Source organism: Phoxinus phoxinus (assembly GCF_949152265.1).
Source record: "Phoxinus phoxinus genome assembly, chromosome: 17".
NCBI lineage: Eukaryota > Metazoa > Chordata > Actinopteri > Cypriniformes > Leuciscidae > Phoxinus > Phoxinus phoxinus.
Genome location: NC_136892.1, coordinates 16,533,196 through 16,559,073, shown reverse-complemented (window position 1 = coordinate 16,559,073; position 25,878 = coordinate 16,533,196). Strand labels below are relative to the sequence as shown.

Below are 25,878 nucleotides of genomic sequence, written 5' to 3'. Positions count from 1 at the left end.
ACATTAGAGGATTTTCAGGAGAGAATATATGAAAATGTTTAGCAGGCGGGAACAACATGATTGAGAGCACATAATGGAATGAATATGGAAACATGAATGTAATTCTGTGAAAAGAGAATGCGTTTTTTATCTGTTATGTTGTACATAAACATTTAGGGTTGACATAAGACAAAAGTAGCAAACATACGTTTTTTTTAGTATTGGAATGTAAGTCAGAGTGAAACGGATTATTGAATAAGAAAAAAGTGTAGAGCAGTAAGTTGGTTCTATTCTATCTCGCAGTTGATTGTGGTCGTGGACAGGGTTTAAACACACACTACATGGTTGGATTCTGGCATACGTCACCAGAGAGATTCTGCCGGTTCACTGGACAGTCGAGTTATTACGAAGTCGAAACAAAGGTTTAAAATTGAACACAAATAGTTGAATTGTTCATACAGTAATAAGATCTATAACATGCATACAAATAAAGTTACAGAACACAATAATATAGCAGGAGATCAATTAACATTTAAATTATTCTTTTTAATGATGGCTTGTTTTTCTTTTTTTTACAGTTACAAAGAAGATCACCAGGGGAATTGCAGCAGTCTTATTACACATTTTTCTTCTTGCGGTCCAGTTTTAGAGCAAACTCAACTGCAGTTGTACTTGTGCTCTGCCTAAAAGTAGATGCTTGTCAGAATGTTTCTTTCATGTAGTTTTTGAGTAATAATAAATGAGAGCGTGTTACATTGATTTTACATCTCATATTCTTTCTCTCATAAATTTGCTAAGGTGTTTGTAGCTCTTCAAATGAACAGGATTTTTAAAACACTTCTTTTCCTCCTGTTCTTCCCCAATGGGGGTTGTTCTGTTCTTGTAATTTACATTCTCCACTCCACAACATTTCCTCTCCCCTGTCTTTTCTCCTTCATTTCTTTTCATAATGACTGTTTTGTACTACTGTGCTGTTCATCGGTCTGCAGGGGGATGGGACAGAGTCAAGAGCCAACTGTCAAACATTCGAGCTCAAAACGAAGTATCACCATTCAGGGATTGATTTGTTAAGGGGGTCATATGATGAATAATTCAGTTTTCCTTGTTCTGCTGATATAAAAAAGCTTTATATGCTTTAAAAACACTAATTCCCGTTCCTCACACACCTTGGGAAATTAGTACAACTCCTTTAAAACTTCAAAGATGATCAAGTTTTCTTAAAAGGATATCACACAAACCTGAAAATTCAGTGATGATTTTGTTCCTAACCCCATGACTTACTTTCTTCTGGGGAACACATACAAATACAGTGAGAGTAAATGGGGACCAATGTTGTTTTGTGTGCACTGAATTTCATTATACATTCTCAGAAAAAAAGATACACCTTTTGTATGTGTACTTTCTTAAAGAAATTTACTAAATATGTACCTAAAGTGTGCCTATTATGTAAATGGTACATAGGCCTATAAGTTTTGAAAGGGTACCACCCCAGTAATAGATTTTTTTTTTTTTTTTACTGTGTATGGGCAAAAAAATGAAGAAATTTCTTCATATTTATCTTAAACATACACAGCCCATAATAATATCCTTAAAATCTAATTTTGTACTTTACATTGCATATTGATATTCGATTATACAGCTTATTAGTTTGATATAAAGGCCAAGAAAAGTCAATACAATTATATTAGCAGAGGTGTTGTGATTTCTTTGTTATTTGCTGTAGAAAAAACAAAAGCCCCTTTAATAAAGAGTTAAAAAGTATGTTAGTAATATACAATTCCAACTTTAATGTACTCAGTAATAAATAAAATAAGAAACAAAGTTTTACGCATTACAAACAGAGACTCATTCTCCATCTTTTGTCATAATCCTGTAGTTTTCCTTCACATTACAGCTTAAATGAGTTCACATTAAAACTACACCCTTTCTCCCTCACACAATTTTAGATAAAACATTGAGAACATACATTATTTTGTTGTTGTTGTGATGATGATGATAAAGTACTCTATGCAGCACTTAATTTTTTTTTTACCCAAAATATAAATTTGTCTCAGTACAGAACAGATCTCAAGACAATAATAGTGTCATATAACTAACAAACACTTGGCTTTTTAAAAAAAAACAAAGTCTTTTAAAACAGTAATTTATCAAATAGCAATACATACAAAACCAAACACAATTAATTTCTTTTGTAAATATTTCAATGTTTGTGATTAAAGAGAAATGCAATATTATGAGACGAATGCACACACACAGAAAAGACATGCTTTAAGATTGAAGTATCACAAGAGAGCACATGTGACACCGGGACTCTCACACGACACAAGCACTCTGACATACAAGAGTCAAACGAGCATGCTTCGATGGACTATGAATATTAGATATTCAAGGTCATTTTGTTTATGCCAGGGTGTTTAGGGAAGTTGTGACTGATTTATGATCAAATAACAGTGGACGAGCATGGAAACACACCTAAAAGGACAGAAAAACACAACATTTAAAATTATTTACTTGTCCTCATGTCCTTAAAAACAAACACTTTTTTTTTTCTCCGTAAAATGAAAGTCAATGGGGTTTAATGTTATTTTGATTCCCACTGACATTAATTGTATTGACAAAAAAAAAAGGGTGAGTAAATGATGACAGAATTTTCATTTTTGGGTGAACTATTCTTTTAAGTGTGTGCTTATGCACATCTTCTTTTATATGATCATAGATCCGTCACAATGCTTTAGGCTAAGTCCTCAAAAAATGGTCCTTCCTGGTCCACATAAAAGATTTTCTAGAGGGATATGCTCTCATATGGTAATTTCCTTCAATGTTATCCACAGGCTACTGAGCATTAAACAGGGATTCACCACCACAATCCTCTATAGTTTGATGCAACTATGACAGCTACGTTTGAATACGTTTACCTTTATACCTTTATAAATCACTGCTCTGCTCTCCACAAAGCGAAACGCTCATATTAATATGAGTCAAAACTCCAATGGGCAATTTAGGGTTCCTAATTGTCCTTGAATTCGGGTGGAACTTAAGTTCATTTACCCTGTGCGGCCAGATAAAAGGAGAAAGACGAGAGTGACCTTATAAAGTAATTACAAACCAACCCGCCCACCCTATAGAGCACTGACACCAGACAACATAATGACTGAAAGACAATGACTCTTTGAGACGTCGCCTAGCAACAAGAAGCACTAAAAATACATCACTCTGTGCTTTTTTTAAATCTGGTATCATTGGAATGTATAAATACACATATGCAGGTATAAATGCGGACCGTATGTACATATGTTTCGCCCACTGTTGCGTCACGCGTCGCATGAGAAAGTGAGCGGAGCACTTTTTCATAGAGGCTGACTGTGGATTTGTTGGACTTCTATGTTCTATTTTTCATGAAAACGGAGTGCTATAGCAGCCCAGCCTCTTTTAAACCAATGGTATCGTCATAACAGATAGCACCCTTCTAAAGTGGTGCATTTGGCCTTTGGCGTTATTATAAATCAGGTAATGGGACTGCGCATTCCCTCTTATCATATTTCAGAAAGCTCTTTAAAATGACTTTTATTTAGTGCATTAAAAAGTGATGCTCTGCTCTACTGGGGCCCTTAATAAGGAGCAACACCAGAATTTCCTAAAGCTATAACTTTCCATTTCCTATAGCATGTGTCCCAGGTCGGGCCAAGCAGATGGTTGATAGCTGAGAAAATGGGGACACATTAAACCCTTGTAAACAATTATGTAATATCTGCAAACTGAAACCCATAATCACTGTATCACTTAGCAAAGAGGAGTATGGGGGGGGGGAGGAGGAGAGAGAGAGAGAGAGAGAGAGAGAGAGAGAGAGAGAGAGAGAGAGAGAGAGAGAGAGAGAGAGAGAGAGAGAGAGAGAGAGAGAGAGAGAGGCTAACTAAGCTAGTTTAACTCCTGGCTAACTGGAAATGACCCAAGTCTCATTAGTTAAGGAGCAGATGGTGGACACTGAATAAAGAGAGCAAACTGAAATCGAACTGGAATCATATCTATTATACATTAACCATGCACATAAACACAAATTAGGCTATCAGGAGAGGTAAGCGCTTGGATAATTGGATACGGCTCTGGATTAATGTGGCAAAGGTGAGGGGCTCACATTTCACAGGTAAAATGCTCACGCTGTGCATGAACAATAAATAAACTCACTATTTTCACTTGACTACAGTGTAAACGCAGTGACTGACCTACTGTATGGCCTAGAGACATTGTACTGTTGATATCAAGGCACCCATGTCGTCGTGTTCACAGACGACCACATGACGCAATGCCTTTGATAGCGAATAGAGCTTAAAAGCTTGACACAGTGAAGCTGTAGAACATAGTTCGGCACGACAGGACAGTCTGCTCTCTCACTGCATGATTTAGGACCAACATTATGAGAACGAATGTACCACATGGTCATGGAAGCTGCACCCATTTGGAGATTAATGGATGATGGGAAAAGATTTCGAAGCTCACAGGATGAGAGCCTGAAACTCCTGAGTGTGCCAGTGACAGACAAAGTTCAGACGAAATTCAACACTTTCATACGTTAAGACACTCATATTCATATACAAAGACTTTGAACACTGTTTGACAGATTAGCACACAACACTCGTATATTTCGTCTAATCCGTTGCACTCGTCCATTCGAATGCATGCTCTCATACACATACAGCCTACAATATTTCCCCACATAATACGTCGTTGATAATAATAAATATCAATAAATATCACATGAATAAACACTAACACCTTGGTTCTTTTGTCAATGTCACCGTTAAACTATTTCTTTTGGTCTCCATTCAACTTCTACCACTAATGTTGTGCCATGCAAAATGTGTACCTCTTCTGGTTTTGTTCACGTTCGACAAAAATAGCCAGAAAAGCTTGAAAAACAAATCTTTCTTTTCTCCCTGCATTCCTTCTCTTGACTTCATAATTAACTTTCAGTAGCATGATATAAATAAATAAATAAATAAATAAATAAATAAATAAACAAATAAAAACACCAGCTTTACAACACCAGTATTTGACATAAAAAGTAGATGTTTAGAGGGCGTGACGTTCTGTCAAGGGTGGGGTCATTTCTAAAGAAGGTGTGGTAAATATAATATTGGGGTGGGGCTACAGATAAAGAAGTGTGACTAAAGAATTGTGGGAAGAGTCGAAGTAGAAAAGAGTGTGGTGTAGGTACTGTAGTGATGGGTCAGGAGAGGTCACCTCAAATGTGAGGTATTGATAATGTAGGGGAGGGGTCAGGAGGGAAGAGGCTGTTTGTTGTGTTGGGAGAGGGGTCATATGTAAATAAGGTGTGGCATAGATAGTTTGGGGGTGGGGTAGAGATGGAGAAGGCATATCACATGTAGGGGGAAGGGTCATATGTAAATAAGGTGTGGTTATATTGGGGTAGGGTCAGAGATGAAAACGGTGTGGCACGGGTAGTGTAGTGGGTGGAGTCAGAAGTGAATAGGGTGTGGTGTATGTAGTGATGGGGTGAAAAAGATGATGAAATATTGGGGGACGGGGCCATTGGTCAAAAAGTGCAGTATAAGTACTGCTAGGGTCAATGATGACAAATCTGCAGTATAGAAAACACCGAAGCAAGGTTAGTAGTCAGGAAGTTGAATTATTATTGGGGGAGAGGGCAGAGTCAGTTTGGGAAGGCTCAGCCCTCGCCGCATCACTTGAGCTGAAATTATAGTTGTGAGAAATGAAAAGTGCTAGTGTGGTGTGAAGGTCTATGTGGAGCTGCAGAAACAGGAGAGAGAAGACAGATGAAACAGAGTGTTCATGTCTTAAGGGTTGGTAGAGGTGTGAAGCATTCCCAAACCTCTGCAGTGGGAATGAGTCTATTGACTGCGACCGGGGAGGGAAGCAAAAAAAAATGATAGAAGAGGGATTTCTGAGAGAATATCGAAGTGAGGCGTAAAGGACCATCCTTGGAAAAAAACAGCACTGAAGCAAGAAAAGCGCTGAGGGGGCTCTCTGGAGAGTGTTGCTGTCTGAATATCCAGGTGGTGGCAGACACCATGTAAGAGAAATCCATCTATAAAGAGAAGCTGTGCAAGAAACCACACAGCCTCTATCATCCTTCCCTGACACTCATCTAGATATTCACATCAGTGTGAGCGAAAGGATGCAAGTTCAATTTCAACAATGATAATTACCAGTAAGAACAGATGTAAACACTAATTTTAGACTTCTCATATACACAAAAGCAGAGAGGAAGAATGATGGGGGTTGTGCAGTGGAGTACATCTTTCTGATGAACTTTCTCAGAAGCCAGGCACATGGCAGTAAGCCTCCAGTGAGGACAGCATGATGTAGATGAGCCACATCACGAAGAAAAGGAACGCGGTGAGCAGCTTGGCGGTTCGCGGGCCCCCCAGCTCGCCCCCAGATACAGTGGGCCGGCGGCGGTACAGTAGTGTCACAACACCCAGCAGTGCCATGATGGTGAAGAGGGTGACGGAGAACGCCAGCGACCCGGGCGGGACCATGAATTTTTTGCCCTGACTGTTCCAGTACACTGCAGCGATGGTCCACGCCACTCCGATTCCCAGGAAGACGTTAACTGCATTACTACCCGTCACATTTCCAATGGATGCATCGGCGTATTGGTCCTGGATGGCTGCCACCTTGCTGGCAAATGTGTCTGGAGAGAGCAAAAGAAAAGTCAGAGAGAGAAAGATGAAAGAAGGATGGTGAGAACTGGAAGAGACCCAAAGGGCCATTTTAATGAAAGACGTTGCTTTCATAGTTCTGGACAGTATTTCTCAACCCTGTTCCTGGAAACACACCAACAGTAAACATTTCAAACACTTGTTAACACCTGATTCAGCTCATCAGTAGAGGCTTCAAGACCTGAACTGGATGAGTCAAATAAGAGAGACCTCCGAAATGTTTACTATTGGGGATGGGAATCAGACTGAAGGGACTGAAGTCGCAATTATGTTTAATTGAAGTATCAACTTTGTCTCAAATTTTTCTCCTAAAAAGACCGTATGAGAAAGAAAAAGAAAAACAAAAGAGCTCATTGTTGACCTACTAAGAGTATAGATGTACTACATGATCAAATTAATGTAAGCAATCCGGTCTGAACTAGATGAGAAATGTTTGAGTGAGTAAATATTAAAATATCTGACTTTTGATTGTAGACTTTGGTATTTTGGAAAATCTGAGCAGTTATTGAACTCTTCTGAAACTCTAGAGAGATAAATATGAGATTACAAAGGTCTTTTTATTAGAATATATATTGTGATATATAAATTGATATATATCATTAGCAACCAAAATGTATAAGAATAATGTGATATTAATTTGTACTTATATCATCCACCTCTTATAAGTTTTAGTAGTACGAAAGTTAAGCACAGTTTGCTCTCTATTTAAAGGGATAGTTCACCCAAAAATGAAAATTATGTCATCATTTACTCACCCTCATGTTGTTCTAAACCTGTATGAGTTTCTTTGTTCTGTTGAACACAAAATATATTTTGAAGAATATGGGTAACCAAACCGTTTTTGGATGAACTATCCCTTTTAATCTCACGGCTGTCTAGAAGAAACAACTGAGACATGAAAGATCTCATTTGAGATTTGTCTTTCAAGTGGATCTTTTCATTATGTGTGTTGGAGCTTGAGGATGGTTTGACATACAGAGCTCGAGTGTGTGCAGAATCATTCCATCCAGTCTATTGTTTGTGGCTAATGCCAAGACAAACACACAGATCCCTTGTAGCTCCAGAGCAAATCATGTCCTCTAATTAGTCCACATAATTAAACAGTCTAAAAAAAACACAGCACTCGCACAAAAGCTGTCTAGGGCCATTATGGAAATATAAATTAGAAAAGATTTTGGAAGCAGTAATAACATTTTAATGGTACAATATGTAGTATTTGAATATTTGACGGAATACTTGATTCTGATTGTTTAATCATGGCATTCAGGTTTGTCAGGGTTTATTTTTTGATAATGACCCGATCACTGTACTTTATCCCTTACTAATCAGCTACATGCTATTGGAAGGACATCTGATACACAAATAAACACTCACCAGGCACAGATGTGCCCAGGGCCACAAACACCACAGCTGTGACTGAGTCCTTCAGGCCAACTGTACAACCAAAGTGAGATGCCAGATCTCCAGTAAGAGCAGTTAGGGCCCCAATGAGCGTGATGGAGACAATGAAGCAGGCCCAGCCGTTCCAGTACTCCGTGGGTGGAACGAAGGCGAACAGAACCTTCCAGAAAACCGTCAGGAAGTGCATGATGTAATCAAAGCATGAGGGCAAGCGTTCCTCCCCGCTCTCCTCCTCATCATCATCACCTATAGAGGTAAACAAAAGTGTATAGTGGGGTTGCTTGATAATAGCAAAATTTGTTATCACAATAATTTTTTGTCAGTATAATATATAATATATTATATATTTTTTTTTAAACAAAAACAAAAAAATTATGTAAAAAATAGATATACACACACTCACACATACATTTAAATAAATAATACAAATTACAAATTTAAATAAATTAGACTGTTATAAGGGTGCACCAAATTTATAACAAAAGACAAAACAAGAGCATCATTGTGAGACGCAATGCAGCACAACATTTTGTTTTCATCTCAATGGTCTTGTTTTCATAATTGTTGGAAGCCAAAATCATAATTGAGAATAAAATTTGATTAATCGCCCAGCAGTCTGGAGCAAAGTAAAATAATCCAATAATAATTGAATCCAATAAAACAAAAAATCTAATCCAATAATTTTTGTTTAATTTACAACTTCAAAACTACATTTTTTTGCAGTGTACATTTAACATTAAATATCTCCTGCTTGGCTGAGATTGAGTCACGTCGCACAGAAGATTCACATTCAGTGTGGACAGACAAATTGATTGTTGCTGGCAAGGTTTTATACAAATCATTTGATTGCATATAAATCAGTTGTGTGGTCCACAGGCTTCTACTTGAGCATGTAGAGCACAGAGAGACACTGACCTGCACTAACAGTCACAGCGCTGACAAACTGTTCTCTCCAGCTACTGCTGCCCACCACCAGCGCCAGGTTAGTCTTCTTTATTAGCTTGTCGACGGTATTCTGCAAAAACACACAAATACACATACAACACCAAGAAGATCAATCAAACCTAAACTCACAAAAATGTGTCCTTGTAGTAGACAAGATTTAATATGACTCTGTCTCGTAGGCCAGTGAGCACAGGTCTCAACTAAACTGATTTCAGTGAGGTAGTGGGCGTCTAAGCACAACCCCGTCCGAATTTCATTTTCTCCAATGTCATACTGTCCTAGCCATTTGCTTGTTTTGCATTCAGAGGTCTGTGGATAATCTTAGAGGGAGTAACACAGTGTTTCCACTCCAAATCTCTTCTAAATCCCTGAGCTACCTGACCCCAGTGACCTCCAGTATTGAGGCTGTCACCATGGGAAGGAGGAGGTAAGGATTCAGATAAATTGAATGTGAGAAATTGAGCAGTATTGCTGTATTGTTTTTCCTGATTCACAGGACCTTACCTTAAACTCATAGGATTCCTCTATGACCACCTCCATTTTGGTGTGCTCTCCCAGACTCGGGCACCCCATCTTGGCCACATCCTCTTCCTCAGCCACCACCGCCGGTTTGTTATCATTAGAGTCTCCTGTCAGCAGAAGACACATCGAACAGCTACTGAGCTGTGTAGAGTTTGCACATGTATTACAGAGCTGAAACAGTAGAACTTCACTAAAGGAATTTCGCAAATAAAGATCAATTTTAAACACTATTTTCATGCTCATTTTTACATCTCGCAGGCCGTAGAGGATGCAACAGACTGCAGTGATCTGGCATATTGGTTGTGACTGTACAAGTTTCCAAAATAAATCATTAACTTTTACTAAACTAAAACCAAAATAAATTGTATAAATGTGTAATACTTTAGTCCAGATGATGATAAAGATTCAAAAGGTTCCAAAACAAAGGTATTTATTATAAAAAACTAACAGATGATGAACAGGTAACGTGACAGCGCCCGGCGCATTGTCTAAAAGGGTTGTCTCTAATCTCTTAATGAGTAATGTAATCTTGTCTACTACAATAAACCAATCAGAGTCTCATCTCCCATTCCCAAAGCCAGTAGGGCCCGTGCCATAGCGGGTTGCTATTTACATGACGGAATTTGCAAGCGGAAAGACTGAACACGTCTCCAGAGAACAAACGGATCTGCTCATGCGCGAGGTTTAAAAACGCGCAAGCAGAATATCTACGGGACAAGCCGGATTCCCCGATATCGTTATTTACACAATATTAATATTTTACTTTGTAATCCTTTAATTTTTAATATTTAGCTAGTTTATGTGCTGCGCGTCCCAGTGTGTGTGTAATAAGTAGAGTGTACGCACGTTGTGGACTCGCCTATAGGCGCATATTACTTACGCGCTCTTTAAATAACAGAAAAAAATAATGCACCATTGACTTTAGTCAGTCTATCTCAGTTGCCTTAAAATAGCAACATGCCAACAATGCACCCGAAGTCCCGAACACACCTAGTTTTCAGACCAGCACGCCCATGGGTGCACAAATGCATTTGTTATTTAAACAACGGGGCGCAGGACGGGAAAATGATAACTGCGTAGGGCTGAAACTAGCAAAAAACACTTGCATCGTGCCTGGTGTATGATAGGGCCCCCAGTCATTTTAATACTTAAATTTTAAGTCAATTGTAATATAAATATTAAAATGTTTTCAAAATTACTGCGTTAAATGATGTTTTATTAACAAAGTTCGGGAGGAGCACGTTCAGATAAACTAACGCAAGTGGAGAGCACTCAGCAATCAATGGTAAGAGGTGTATATACACTCAGCAGTCTCACCTCATTCCATTGACAGTTTTGGAGCATCCCTCCACCACCCCTTCTCCACGCTTCTAGTCCTAAGCACTTACATAGGGGGGGAGTACTCTGGGTTCGGGCCGAACTTCGAGCTCGGAGCCCTCCCCCGGACAGCACGCCAAATACGCATTAAACTTTACCCCCTCAAATTATATGTAAGTGTGAACTTGTGAAATATATTTCATTTCAGTTACCTTTGAAAGCCCTAAAAAGGCGTTTCGCGAGAAAGACTATTTAAATAAATATCTTAGATTTTCTGTGGTCCACAGACTGCATTGTGAAAAAAACACTGAACTAGATTGTGGATGAATAGTGAACAAGAATACAGTACTGCATATTATAAATGCATCACAACTGTTTAGTGAATTCATCCCTTTGTGTTTATTATAATCCGTTGCAATGTATCATGTTGTAGCAGCGCTATATATAAGCAGGAAACAAACACATCAATTTGTGTGTTCTAGAGAAGCGTTGAAGAGACTGAAAGTCAAAAATCATCAAAAAATGCTTATTCATAATTGGATCCCATAACAGTACAGCAATTTGAAGAGCATGGGGATGAACATTAAATTAGAGCAGTTAGTACATAATTAACGTGCAGAAATGGCCTAGAGATATTGCTTCAACATGGCCGCTTGCACTGCGACCAGTTACTGCCTGTTCCTACTCTCCCGTTATAACAATCACTCATTAGACCACAGTCCACTGTCTCCCATTATTCGCTCCATTCGCACAAAGAAACCTTTCAATCAAATCTGTTCCTGAATTATTCAGGGATAGATGTGAAAGCTATTAATACAATATTAAACAGAGACCCCAATCTGTATTCTAATACAAAACCATAGAACTCTGCAGATGGATGTCCAAAGGAGATCCACTGACCGTGTTTCTGCCCGATCTCCAACAGCACCGGCTCCCCCAGGTGGATGGTGAAGGTTTTGTTCTTCTCATACTCCTCATCGTCAATGACCTTTACCTCCAGGATCTTCCTGTGTTGGACAAAGACAGAACATTTTGATGGCTCAAAGAAACTTTACAAATAAAGTGTGTTACAAGTGCTAGAGAGTAAGTCAAAGTTGACAGTGGCAGGAAAAACTACGTAAAATTGTTAAAGCAGATTATTAAGAAACATTGGTATAGCTATGCAGCAGCAACCATTGACAAAGACTTGGAGAAAGAGCTAAGGAAAGGCAATGGGGAATCATTCAAGAAACACAAGCTGAATGGTTTTCTGTGTAAATCGTTCGTAAAACCATTCTTATGTAGATTGTCGCTTTCAGTTCAATGCAACAATTGATGTAGGAATGGATTTATGAATGATTTACACCTAAAGTCATTCTGCTTGTTTTTATGCATGAACCCCAAAGAGTGTATGTAACATTCCCTAATATTCATTGAATGAACAATTATTGAAAAAAAGGTAATGAAAACTTTATGCAGTTTGCATTTTTGAGTTTCCTGCATTATAGAGAAGCGCAAAAGCAGAAGAGCTGATTCCCTCAGAGAGGCAGGAACATGCAGCAGACGGGGCTGCGGTACAATGCTATTGTGCAGGAAGCAGGTGGTTAGCCATGGCAAATCGCCATTTGTCATTATTAGCAATTAGAACACTCAGAACACGGTTGATAAACACTGTCTACAGGAAAGCTTTACAACAGCAACAAGGGGAGAATTTGATTAATTTAGCAAAAAAGATGGTGGCACTCAATCACCACAATATATCATTTTGTGGTAACCATGGCTGTACACAGGGTTTTAGAAAAACTGAGGTCCAAAAACTGAGCTTGCTTGAGGGTTTGAGCGCCCCAGAAAAAAAATGTTGATTCCCTTGATATACAAATGTGCAAGATTGGATAACAATAGCTTTAAACCATGTCAGTCTTTTTCATTTTGTGTTTTCAATTTCATCATTTCAAGGAAAAAAAAATCACATTTTGGTTTGGAATGACAAAATTTTGATTGGTAAATGTTACCAGAATGAAAAGGTGAATTATCCACTTAGACACTTATAGAAAGTAAAAAATGAGACATACATATTAAGATTTCTCTTTATTATTATTTTGTATAACTGTGCAGATTCGGTGCAGAAACTGAAAAAATAGAACAGAAAATGTGACCCTGGACCACAAAACCACAATTTTTTAAATTGAGAGTAATACATCATCTGAAGGCTGAATACATAAGCTTCCCATTGATGTATGGTTTGTTAGGATAGGGCAATATATGGCCGAGATACAACTATATACAAATCTGGAATCTGAGGGTGCAAAAAATTCTAAACATTGAGAAAATAACCTTTAAAGTTGTCCATTTATGTTCACGATATTGCTGCATTCACTCACAAAAATAAATGTTTTATATAACGGTAGGAAATTTACAAAATATCTCCATGGAACATGATCTTTACTTAATGTCCTAATGATTTTTGCCATAAAAGAAAAATAGATAATTTTGACCCATACATTGTATTGTTAGCTATTGCCACAAATAAACCCGTGCGACATGGGACTGGTTTTGTGGTCCAGGGTCACAAACGAGTTTTGTCTGCGTGTAATCCTGGATATGAGGACATAAAGGAAAAGAAGTGAACTGATCTCAAGACTGTTTGGGACAGAGCTCATGGATAATGACAAAGGGCATGCTCAGGTATATCTGCATTTGCTGTGTAAACACGTTCCCACTGCTGTTTTGTACTGTAATCCCTCTATTACATGTTAGCACTAATCTTCTCTCTGCCCACTTCTCTGTGCTTTGCAGCATTCATTGGCCAGACGTGTGTGTAATTAAATTCATTAGGACTTGTTCTTTATTAATTAGCCCACCGTGCTTATCTTACATGATTGTAACACGTGCATGCCTTAGCACATCCCATCCCCCGTTTTTGTCTTTTTTCTCTGTATCTGCAGTTCTACTGACTACATCTCAATGACCATGTAAACATCACAAAGTGGCTCAGTTTGATGCTTTGCTAGCGACACTGACTGGAGCCACATATTAAAAGGAAGACCACCAATTTCCATGAACCAATTGATCCTGAACAGTTCTGAATTTTGGCGTTCGCTTGTACGGTGGCTCTGAAACACCTCTAAAAATGTCCAAACACCTCTAAAAATGCTTGCTACGGATGCGAAAAACGCAGAAAATTTAACTAGATTCGAAATTTTTCTTTATTTTCTTAATTTTTTTAGTATTCTTTAATGTGCGAAAATTTCGGATGAGAATTTCGAACTCAGTATGCAAGGACCTTTACTGACCCCAAACCTTTGAAAACACATATACATAAAATAAAATGTGATCAGAATCAATTCAGATGTAGTTTGTTTTCTGGTTGCTTTGGCCTGGATGTTGGAGATAAGAAGATCCACACAAACAGCAGGATAAGGACGGATGAGGATAACGGAATGCAGGAAGCAATTAACCATGATGCCAGGCCTCCACAGTAGCGTCATCTCTGTGACCAGGTAACTTAACCCCACATGCTAGCTCTCAGCTGTAATTAGATCCATTACTCACTGATGCAAACACTCCCCACCAAAGAAAGAGACAGATGTGCATAAACAAAAAAATCAACAAGGGACCTTAATGCGGTCTGAAACTCACACAGCTGCTCACTTCCAAAAGTCTCTCCACTTCACACTCGCATGCAAAAGCCTGTACGTATGCTAACAGGCATGAATACACACAGTTGTCATGGGTGAAATTCACAAATTTACACACAGCCACACACATGGTGTCAACTCAATAATAAGTGAGCACATTAACAGTGTTTGCAATAAAAATATTCGCTCCATGCACTGGGCTCTCTCAAGCTGAAGAGGGCCTTTATGAGCGCGTGTGGGCTGCGGAGATGACAGGGCGAGCGCAGGAGGCGGAACATTAAAAGCTCGGGTCTAAATGAGTCATTAAAAGCACCTTCAGCAGCGCGGCGCAGGTAAGATTCTCATGCATTCACACGGTAAGGCGAGCACATTAGGCAGGTGTGCACACTGCATTGTGTAGGACACTAAATGATGGGGTTGGCATGGCAACAGGTAGCTAGAGTGCGGGGAATGATAAAAGTATAGGCCTTAGGCAAAGGAAAGACAGAGACGGAGTCAGGGAGGAGGAGGAGGGAGAAGTAGCGAGATGGTGGCAAAGTTAAAAGGGAGGAGGCCTTACATATAGAAACAGAAATAGAAAGGTGAGGCTGATAAAACAGCGGCCTGTTTTCTTAAATGAATCGTTAATGCATTCACGTTCTGAAAGTTACAGACGCAGGGGTAAATACATCAGCCAAACTATCAAAGGAAGCACTGTAAGCATAAATGAGGAAGATCAATCTCGCTTTCATTCTCTCTGATATACTGTATATACACACACACACATTCACACAGACAGAACGCTTCACAAATTCATGAGACTGCATGGGGCGAAGGAAAGAGACAGAAGAAAACACAAGGAAAAGCTCTATCATGCGTTCAAATAGATGTAGATGAAGAGAGACACACGCAACTGGAGAAAGATAAGGGAAAGGAAGAGGAAAACACAGTACAGTACAGGGGATAGTTCCATCTGATGCCGTTCCATAAGGAGCAAAAAAGGAGCAGTTTAAGTTGCTTTTTTCCATGAAAATTCAATGTATAGAGACTTTCAGGTTTCGTAAAAGTCGTCCGTAGTTTGCTCACGCTAAAATCCATGCCAACGTTCATATTTCTATTTCTATTCATGTCTTTGACATGAGGTGCTTAGCGCCACGTCAGGGTCTAAGCAGACATGCGCATTTGTCCTTGTGGCAGAATGGAGTAACCTACTGTAGTAATTTGAAATCTTGAAATTTGAAAGCAATTCTTGTCGCTCGCCATTCTAAAGTAAAGGATTTGGACATTGACTGGTGCTTTTTTATATGATAAAGGGGGGGTATAATGCCCTTTTCACAAGATGTAAAATAAGTCTCTGATGTCCCCAGAGTGTGTATGTGAAGGTTTAGCTCAAAATACCCCACATATATTTTTATATAGCATGTTAAAGTTGTCACTTTTTTGGGGGTGAGCAAAATGCACCGTTTTGTGTCTGTCCCTTTAAATGCAAATGAGCTGCTGCTCCCAGCACAGGGAGGCGGAGCTATACCAGTTTGTGTCCTTTTACCTCACACACACATGCACTGAAAATTTCAAAACTTTTATGTTCAAACAGAAGTCAGAAAGATGGAGAGACTCAAGAAGAAGTGACAACATGTAGACAACATTTCTGAATAGTTAGTTTCAGAGGTGGAAAGCCCAGGGGTCAGAAAATAAAAGTCCTGCCGTATGTTTATTCCACCCATGAACTCAGTCAGCTGATTTCACTAATTAGTTCTATCTCCTGGCTGAAAAACTGTGCTAATTAGCAAATCCAGGTGATTGGAACAAAATACTGAGGAGGACTTTTACTTTCTGAACCTGGACTTTCCACCTCTGGTTAGTTGGTGAATTTAGGTAGCTTATGTGTAGTTATCTTCTAGTCATTGATTAGCATATTCTGTCTTGATAATCTATAAATCGTGTTCCGGGGGAGGGGTTTATGTAAATTTTAGGGTTGGTAATGTCACTAACTCGGGAGGAATGTCGTGTAGTCATGACAGTTACACTCACCTCCCTAAACCTCACTCCCATCCGGGTTAACGGGACCAAATGTAACCGGTTCTACTCGACCCGCTCCGAGCGGATTAAATAAATGTTTGTATCATTTTCAAATTTCCTATAAATTTCAGTTTAGGTTTAGTTCGCTTCATTAATGGTTTTGTTAGTTTCTATATTTATTTTATGAACACATTTATATTTAGTTTTTATATAGGCCTATTTAGTTTCAGTTTTAGTAATTATAGTTTAGCAGAGTTAACAGAACACTTCCAGGTAAAGACATTTAATTTCAGCAAAGTTTAATGTTTATATAATAATTGTTTGAGATTGAACAAAGAACCAAACAATTGTTAAAAGTATAAATGTAAAAATCATTAATTCATTCATATTAAAGATTAAATCTTGTTAAACATGTGTTGTATAAGAAGAAAAAAATTCTATGACAAATAATATTCTTTAATTGATCCATTCATGCTTTATGTTTATTGTATATTTTAATATAATATACTCATAGTTATACTCATATTCATATGTTCTATTCAGACCAGACATTTAGTTTACTTTTACTCTGAAAATGTCTATTTGTGGGCAAGACATGTTATTTGTTTTTTCCGTTTTCTGCTCAGTGGTATCCTGTTTCATATGTGTGGTATCTTGTTTATTATTAAGTTTCACATGAGATGGTTATCTTACCTGGAATTAGGGTATGATTGTATTTGCATACGGTCTAGACATGATGGAAATACTTATTTGGCCATTTCGGCTTCTTTGAACACAAAAGATATTTTGAAGAATGTTCATAACCAGACAGTTGATGGACCCCATTGACTTCTGTCTGGTTACCAACATTCTTCATCTTTTGTGTTCAACAGAAGAAAGAAACTCATACAGGGTTTTGCACAACTTGAGGGTGAGTAAATGATGACAGAATTTTCAATTTAAGCTTTTTGGTAATGCTTTGGAAAAGATAAAAAAAATACTAATAAATTAACTCAAGATATATTCTCTTATTATCTTCTTTCCGTACACAATTATGCTTCTCTGGTAAATTTATCTTGTTTCAAGGAATTCATTTTTTGCAGTGCAGAGAGATGGGAGCTAAAATTATTGAGAGGAATCGAGATAAAGGACAAACAGACAGATGAACAGATACCATAAGGTAGAGGTGATTAAATGGCTTGTAGAGGAAGTGGTTTCTGCTGTGGGGCGGCAGACAGCTGCACTGGACACATGCTGGATGAAAGCAGATTGCTGTTTAGCTTCAGGCTGAAACACAAGCACCCATAACATCATCAGTCCTCACAAACTGCAACACACAGGAGTCTTCATGCTGATAAAGGCTGGTTAGTGCTGGTTTGGTGCTGGCCAACCAGCATAACCATGCTGTTCACCCGCAAAATATAAATCTGAGTCTTTCAGTTAAGCTAGTTACTGTATGTAGTCAGTTTGGGATTGAAGCAAAATTTCCACTTTTATGGTGCTGTGCACATGCAGCGAGACTCCGCGAGGGTTGATAAACGCGGTCTTTTCACGGGAGAAAAAGGGACGTGCCATTAAAAACTGAGGTCCTGCTTTTGGGGCTTTCTCATGAGTCATGCGCCTGTATTTTATGCTTTAGTAAAATGTGTAGCCTATGAAATTCAAATTATAGGCTACAAGACATTTGCAATACAATTGGGAGTCTGCAGGGTGTTTATTTAAAAATTGACATTGTGTTTTTTTACTTTTATTTTGTATTTACGGTGCGGCTTGGACGCGGTGTCCGTCGAAAATAGACTAGGCGCCTATCCTTAGCGAAGCGGCGGGGAGAGACGCTTCTGAAACGTGCCACGTCGTGGCTGGTGTAAACACAAGCATTGACAGTGGGCACGATCAGCTCCGGTAGCCGCGTCACAGCCGTAATGTGCCACAGATGTGTGCAGTGTAAATAAGGGGTTATAGTCAATAGCCTAAGAATGGAATGTTATTATGTGTCATGGAACATAGCGCTCCCCAACTCGCCAAAGGTCGGATTTGCTCCATCTTTTGATGAAAAGTTTTGTTTAGAAAACCTTAACCATGCACGTAAGACACAATGTCATTAGACATAATCAATGTAATTAGAATCAATGAATTCATGTCATTAGACACAACATGTCATGCACACATGTGCAGGCCAATGTTTGTTTTTTTGCTGTGATGACGGTGACGAGCTCAGACCCGCGGTAAGCGTCACGTGACAGCGGTATTGCGGTAACCGTCCCAGCCGTACTTTGGAGACGCTCTGAAGGGAGGGTGGGATCTTATGTTTTCAAAGCTAGCTTGCTATCGCTAGCCTCTCCGAAATTGCCCACCCTACCTTTATCAGTTTCCTTTTCGCTTCCTTCATAAATTCTTCTCCATTATCTTTCTTACTTCCTCACTGTTGAGAAGACTTACTGGTCTGTGTGTAAGGCGCCTAGAGGCCAGCATGGACTGAATCACTGCTTTTTGATGCAAATAGAGGAACTCCTAAAGGTGAGGCTGTCAGTAGACTTGCGCTGTAAATCCATTAGGATTCGACAGATGAAATAAAGTACAGACAGTGAGAACTCTTACAGAGCGGCTGGTCCGAAATAATATGATAAAGCTGAAAAGTATATTTTTTTTGGTCGTAAAAAGTTAAGAGCAATAAAACAATTTGTCAATCCCTTGGTTTCTATTACATTTTTCAATTCAGAAGTAAACTATTTCCTATTAATATGCGTGACTTCCAATTCATTAGCAAATAGGTAAATAAATGACTAGAATAATAACAAAAACAATTTTGTGCTACAACCAGTGTGATTACAATTGCGTGAATACATTTAAATAACATGATAAACATCAGTGTGCAACATCAAGCAGCTTTTTTTTTTGTGTGTGCAGCTAAAATAACTGATATCGAATGACACCGGAAGCCTCGCACATTCAAGTTACAAATGGCTGCACCCGAACTTATGTTAAAAACAAGGTGAATTTGTGCAGAATTGTGCTGCTTAGTCCCACCCACTGCAAAATCTCATTGGTTCAAAATCCTTAACTTGACATTGGCCTAATTGGCTGAGACTATGCCACATTGCATGTTGTGTAGAGATAAATGGCTTCTCATTGGCCGCATATCAAGTGTGACCATAAATACATAACACCATGATGTTTCTGCTGGTAATTTACAACACAAATCTCTATGAACTCATTTCTCACCAGGGCCAGCACAGCGAGAGCCGCTCAGAAAGTGTGCCAGACACTAATGAGAGGTTAAAAATGAATGATTTTACTAAAAAAACACACTCAGCAATTGTCAGCACCTAACAAAGGCACTGGGGTGTCATGACTTTCTGCTTTCATAAATACTTTACTGGTCTGATCAGACCCTTGAGAAATTCTGTATGTCTCTCTCTCTGATCCCCCTTCTCCCCTCCTCCTTTGCGTCACAGTTCGATGTCTTTGATGTGTGCTTTAATGAAGCGCAGCTGGATTAGCCACCGCTCCATATGCTAGCTGCTATATTAGCATGCTTATCTCTCCTTTCCTATCCCTCATATCTGTGAAACATTCACGTTCACACTGCTGATGAGAGCATGCTTCTCTGGTCTCATGAAATGATCAATTACAGGGAATGAAAGTCAAGATGGAACGTTTTCATCCTTTTCCCTCATGCTACATCTCCGTTTCTCGTTTTCCATCCCTCTACAGGTCTGATTAGGTCATCTGTTCCACTCATTCATTAACAATTGATTATGTTCATCCCTGATCTCAATCTTCACCACACTAGCTTTGCTTTTTGCCTTGGTTTTGTTGAGGGAAGGCAGTGGAAAGAGTGTTGTAGATGAGCTTATTATGTTTGTGCGACGCCAGCATGGTTGATTTACCTCTGACAAACAAAATGGAGAATATCAGAGGTTCTCAAGGGATTCTGTCTTTGTTAAGGCAGCTTGGCGCAGCACTATCAACTGTAAGGCTCAGGTTTTTCAGTCTAGGCCTCGAGGCTAAGATGCTGTAGTCACACCACAGCTAAACATCACTGTGGATTCTTTCGAGGGGAGCTTTTTGAGAGGAATTTGAGGAAAATGTATCCTGTTTAGATGGTTAGAGCTATTTCTACCAATAGCGGAAGTGCAGAAACTTGTGAATGATGCTCTTATAGTTGTGCCATCACCGTTTAGTGACGTCATTGTATGTTCCGGGAAAACTAAAGTTGTATGGTCAGTGTCGGTCACAGCGCACAGCGCAGAATTGTTGTTTTGGATCATTTACAAATTAAGCGCTGCCTATAACCATATTCACTCCTATAGGCAGCACCATCAGAAAGACCATGATATGAACAGAGAGACGTCCCTCAGGGCCACAGTTCTCTGTGTTAGACAAATCTCAGTGTCAGACTCAGTGGTGAGATTTCTTTCTTTTTTTAGTTCTGCTTTTTCAGTTCACATTCACCTCAAATAATCTCCTTGTTTTGGCAGTCTGTAACCTCGGCAAAAGATGGAATCAAACATGCTCTATTGACAAAAATTAAATATTGAAATTATAGCTGATGCAAAATACTAATAATTATTTTCATTTTGTGATCCATACTAATATGCTAATGTGCTGGTCAAGCAACATTATTATTATCAAAACAGTTGCGCTGCTTAAAGGATTAGTTCACTTTTAAAATTAAAAAATTCTGTCATCATATACTCACCCTTAAGTTGTTTCAAACCTGTATGAATTTCTTTCCTCTGCTGAACACAAAGGAAGATATTTAGAAGAATGTCAGTAACCAGACAGTTTTTGGTTCCCATTGACTTCCATAGTATATTTTTTTCCTACTATGGAAGTCAATGGGAACCAAAAACTGTCTGGTTACTGACATTATTTTAAATATCTTCCTTTGTGTTCAGCAGAGGAAAGAAATTCATACAGGTTTGAAACAACTTAAGGGTGAGTATATGATGACAGAATTTTCATTTTAAAAGTGAACTAATCCTTTAAGCAGCGCAACTGTTTTGATAATAATAATGTTGCTTCACCAGCACATTAGCATATTAGTATGAATTTTGTGGAAACCATGGTACATTTTCTTTAGGATTCTTCGAAAGAAATTTGAAACAACCTAAAACTTTTGAACATTTGTTTTGTAAAATAAAAGTGAATTTAGGCACCACAACACGATAATAGACTAATAAATTATGAATTTATATTCCTTCTGTAAGGTGCTATTAAAAGTCTATACTGTTGGTATGAGAATAAATAAGTGCTCATAATAATAGAGGAACTACTTCTGGGATGCTAGACAGTCCCTGAAAAACTGGTTAGAGAATAGAGCTCAGAGAGTTTGTGTGTGTGGTCTGGGTTTGCTACCTAACAGTAACATTAATAAAGGTTGTTTTACTTTTTTAATAACTCAATAAAATATTAACGCACAAACACACAGCCCTGCCATCCTTACACACACAGAAACTCACATCAACATGCTCCAGAAAGCTTCCAAAGAGATAGTAGACCCAATAATCTAAATCTTAAAATAGCTAAAAAATAATTAAATATGTACAGTAATATGACCAGATAGCTAATACAAAATAAAGCAAGAAAAAAAAAAGGTAACACTTTAGTTTAGGGTCCAATTCTCACAATTAACTAGTTGCATATTAGCATGCATTATTACTTGAATATTGGCTGTTTATTAATACGTATAAAGCACATATTAATGACTTAAGACTTAATGACAAAAGTCGCAGTTAAAGGTATAGCGGAGGATTTTCTTCTTCCGGGTGGGTAGTGTGTACTATTGGTCCACCTAAGTGTCAATCATTCTGGTGATATGTTTACGTAAGGCCGTTCACACGCTGGCGTGCGCTAAAAGCACATGTTGGGCTTCCCACTGATGCCGCAGTCGCGAAGATTCTACTAGACAGGTAAAGTTTGTCCTGCTTTTTGGAGAAATCCATTTAAAATCACTGCTAGTAGGCGTTCCCTCTCGGTCGGGAGCAAATAGAAATTGGAGAGGGCGGGTCTTTTCTAAAAGTAGGAAAGATCCTCCGCAATACCTTTAATAGTTAGTTAGAATTGGACACTAAACTAAAGTGTGACTAAAACTTCCAGCCAATAACTGTTGTTTTTATTTGTGTTAAATTTTCTACACTGAATAAGTTCTAGGCATGGGGTGAATATACAACAATTCAATAAAATTACCACATGTCAGTGAGAAAGAAAAAATAAATTATTTTTAATGATATTTGGGTCAAAAACCCATTGAAATGGTTGCAGAAGAATAGATCCCTTTTCATCATTTGGTTTTAAAGTAGCATAGAGAACGTTTGAGAATTGTATAACAATGTTGCATGCTGCTTATTAGGAACTAAGAGATGAGTAGTAAAAGAGGGAAAAGACAAAGACAAAGAGAGAGAGAGAGAGAGAGAGAGAGGCTTTAGGGATCATCTAAGTTACAGAGACAAGACTCATAATTACAGGAGGAGTGTGTGTGAGAGAGAGATCTGAGATATGATAAGACGAAGAATGTAATTAATTTTAGCACAGTTCTCTCTCTTTCACTGGAATCATATACTCCTGTAATCCCTAATTGTTTAACTTAAACCATGTGGGCGCAAGCTAGACGGGGCACAGAAAGAGCATGAATATTAAAAAAAGAAGGGAGTTGGGGTAGTTGCAAGAGATAATGTCTATTCATCTATCTTTGTTTTCCTTCTTGCCAAGTATTACAGGAAAATGTAAATCACACGCATCTGTGCATGAGTGCGGCCGCATTATGGTGTCTAAGATTCTATAAGATGCTGGAAATGGGGACAGCTATATAAATAACCGCATGAGGCGGGCAAATCTATTTTCACCGGGCAGTCTCATTATAGAATTGCTCTTCATTGGCAGATTGTATGCAAATACATGCAGCACGTTAGCAAGAGATTCATTCTGTTTCGGCTTCAGCATGAATCTGCCTTAATCTCTTCCTTGCTTTCTTGTCTCCTGAAAATGCTCCTGCATCACAGTGGCCTGGAAGAACAGAAGCTTCAAAGTTCATGCTGACAGGCTCAAAAGAACCTGTGATGAAATAAAGATCATATGCGATGGAATAGTCTATATTTGACACATGACATGTTCTTGCATTCTACAAGACACAGCAGAGAAAAATGGAATAAAACACAGATGTGTTTTGAAAATGTGCTGTTTTTAATGTTGATTGAATGTTTTAAAACTGGTGCTCTGGTGACCAGATCTATTACGCATTAAACTGGAAGGAATATGTGACCTTGGACCACAAAACCAGTATTATGGGTATTTAATTTTTTTTTCAAATTATATATACATGATCTGAAAGCTGGATAAATAAGCTTTCCATTGGTGTATGATTTGTTAGGAAATGACAATATTAGGCCGAGATACAACTAGGCCTATTTGAAAATCTGGAATCTGAGGGTGCAAAAAAAATCGAAATATTGAGAAAATCACTTTTAAAGTTGCCAATTTATGTTCGCGATATTGCTGCATTCCCTCACAAAAATAATTGTTTTATATATTTAAGGTAGGAAATTTACAAAATATCTTCATGGAACATGATCTTTACTTAATGTCCTAATGATTTGTGATCCACCAGATGTGACTAATTTTGTGGTCCAGGGTTAGTCTGGTCCAGGGTCGCATATACTCAGAAATGATAATATATGCGCTACCATTCAAAAGTTTGGGGTCAGTAAGATATATATATTTTTAAATGAATACTTTTATTCAGCGAGGATACATTAAATTCATCAAGATTAAACGTGAAAATATTTACAATCTTACAAAATGTCTTCTTTTCGACTAAATAATAAATTTCATCAAAGAATCCTATTAAAAAAAACAGCACAACTGTTTTCAACATTGATATTAATAAGAAATGTTTCTTGAGCAGCAAATTCACAAATTCAATGCCAATTCACTCTTGTTCCTTAAGGCTACAAATGGCGCTGCTGGTTTCTTGTGATAGAAAAAGCCAAAATTAGAGCATTCAGTTTAAAATGTTAAAATGATTGCTGTTATTTACAGCAATCTAACGAAAACCCAAACCGTAGCAATATTCTGTGCCAATAAAAATGGCGACTGCACATCTGTTCACCCATGCAAGAATGTGCTTTGTACAAACACCCCTTAGTCCATTTTTAAATAAAACTGTTTGCTAAATGCAAAAAAAAAAAATGCAAAAAACAACATTTAGTCAAATACGGTAATAATCCGTATTTGTGTGCAAAAGCATTTCATAACATAACAGCACTATGGCTCCCAGCTGAGAGGTATTAACCTAATTAAAGTATTTGTTTCTTATGTTTGTGTATGTCAGTGCCTGTCTGTCTTTGCAGCTTAAAGCAGCACCAGTGGCCTGAGACGGACGCTAGTCCCCAGTCGCTCATTACAAGCCTCTGTGAACCGCATCACAGCACACCGCACCGCGTTTCATTTCTGCACCGCAGGTTTATGCGCACATGGAGGGCTGCCACCAGGGACAAACAAATAATGCTGGATAAACAACTGCGCCGAAGAGCGGAGGATACACAACAGTGTGACTCTGTTTCACACGTACCCGTGGTGTCATAGAGGCCCAGCCAACGCACTGACACAAAAAGCATTTTTGTGCGTTAAATAGATGCGTGGGTGTCGGGATGTGTTTTGAAGCGAGAGTGGGCTACGGGGCTGTGGGCGAACATGCGAACGCGTGGGACGGTAATATACGGCTGCAGTTTAGCCACACCCAGACAGAAAACAAGTGTGTGGTAAAATATGGTAAGAGCGGAAGATGAAGTACATAAGCAAAAAAAGATGCCCTACGGTTACAAAGTCTCATTTACAGTGTCACAGTCTGTCCAATGCTCCCCTGTAGTCACGTTCCCTCTCTCTTTCTCTCCCTAATGACCCGTGGGAGGATGTCTATTTCTATCCGCACACTGACACGGACACACACACGCAAAGCTTTGACTGACAAAAAAGCACAAATCCATTTCCAGCTTGGTTGAATGTCATTCTCTTTGCTCGCACACATAATAGGATCATGCCCAGAAAAAAAGAACGAGGGAGAGAGAGAGAGAGAGAGAGAGAGAGAGAGAGAACGAAAGAAAGAGAGAAACTGGCATGTCTCTTGGTTTCTAAATGATTAATTTAAAATTTCAACTCACACGCATGCAGTCGTAAAGAAACGCTCCGGATACACAGACCTGGCATTAAAAATGTCTGTGAGACAAATCTGGCGATGACGAATGGCAAAGAAGAGCAAAAAAATGAAAATGTCACGTAAGAAGATGAAGCAGAAGACTTGGATAAATTGAGAGAGGATGACAAGTGTGTGTCGGAGGAGTGGGACCATTTCTAGCTTCCAAACATTTCACCACATGCAGAATGCTAGTTTAGAAAATAGAAATATCAGTTTTCATAGG

General features: G+C 38.6%; 1 protein-coding gene across 1 annotated transcript in view; it reads right to left on the bottom strand.

Moving 5' to 3' along the window:
- Positions 1–1,702: 1,702 nt before the first annotated feature.
- The window catches only part of slc8a4a (solute carrier family 8 member 4a), a 61,770-nt gene continuing 37,594 nt past the window's right edge, over positions 1,703–25,878 (bottom strand). Inside the window, exons 5-9 of the mRNA XM_079585639.1 lie at positions 11,766–11,872; positions 9,531–9,655; positions 8,997–9,096; positions 8,055–8,327; positions 1,703–6,652 (exon numbers count right to left, since the gene is read on the bottom strand). Coding sequence (XP_079441765.1) covers positions 6,273–6,652; positions 8,055–8,327; positions 8,997–9,096; positions 9,531–9,655; positions 11,766–11,872 — 985 coding nt within the window. The 3' untranslated portion in view covers positions 1,703–6,272. The remainder of the gene's footprint in view (positions 6,653–8,054; positions 8,328–8,996; positions 9,097–9,530; positions 9,656–11,765; positions 11,873–25,878) is intronic.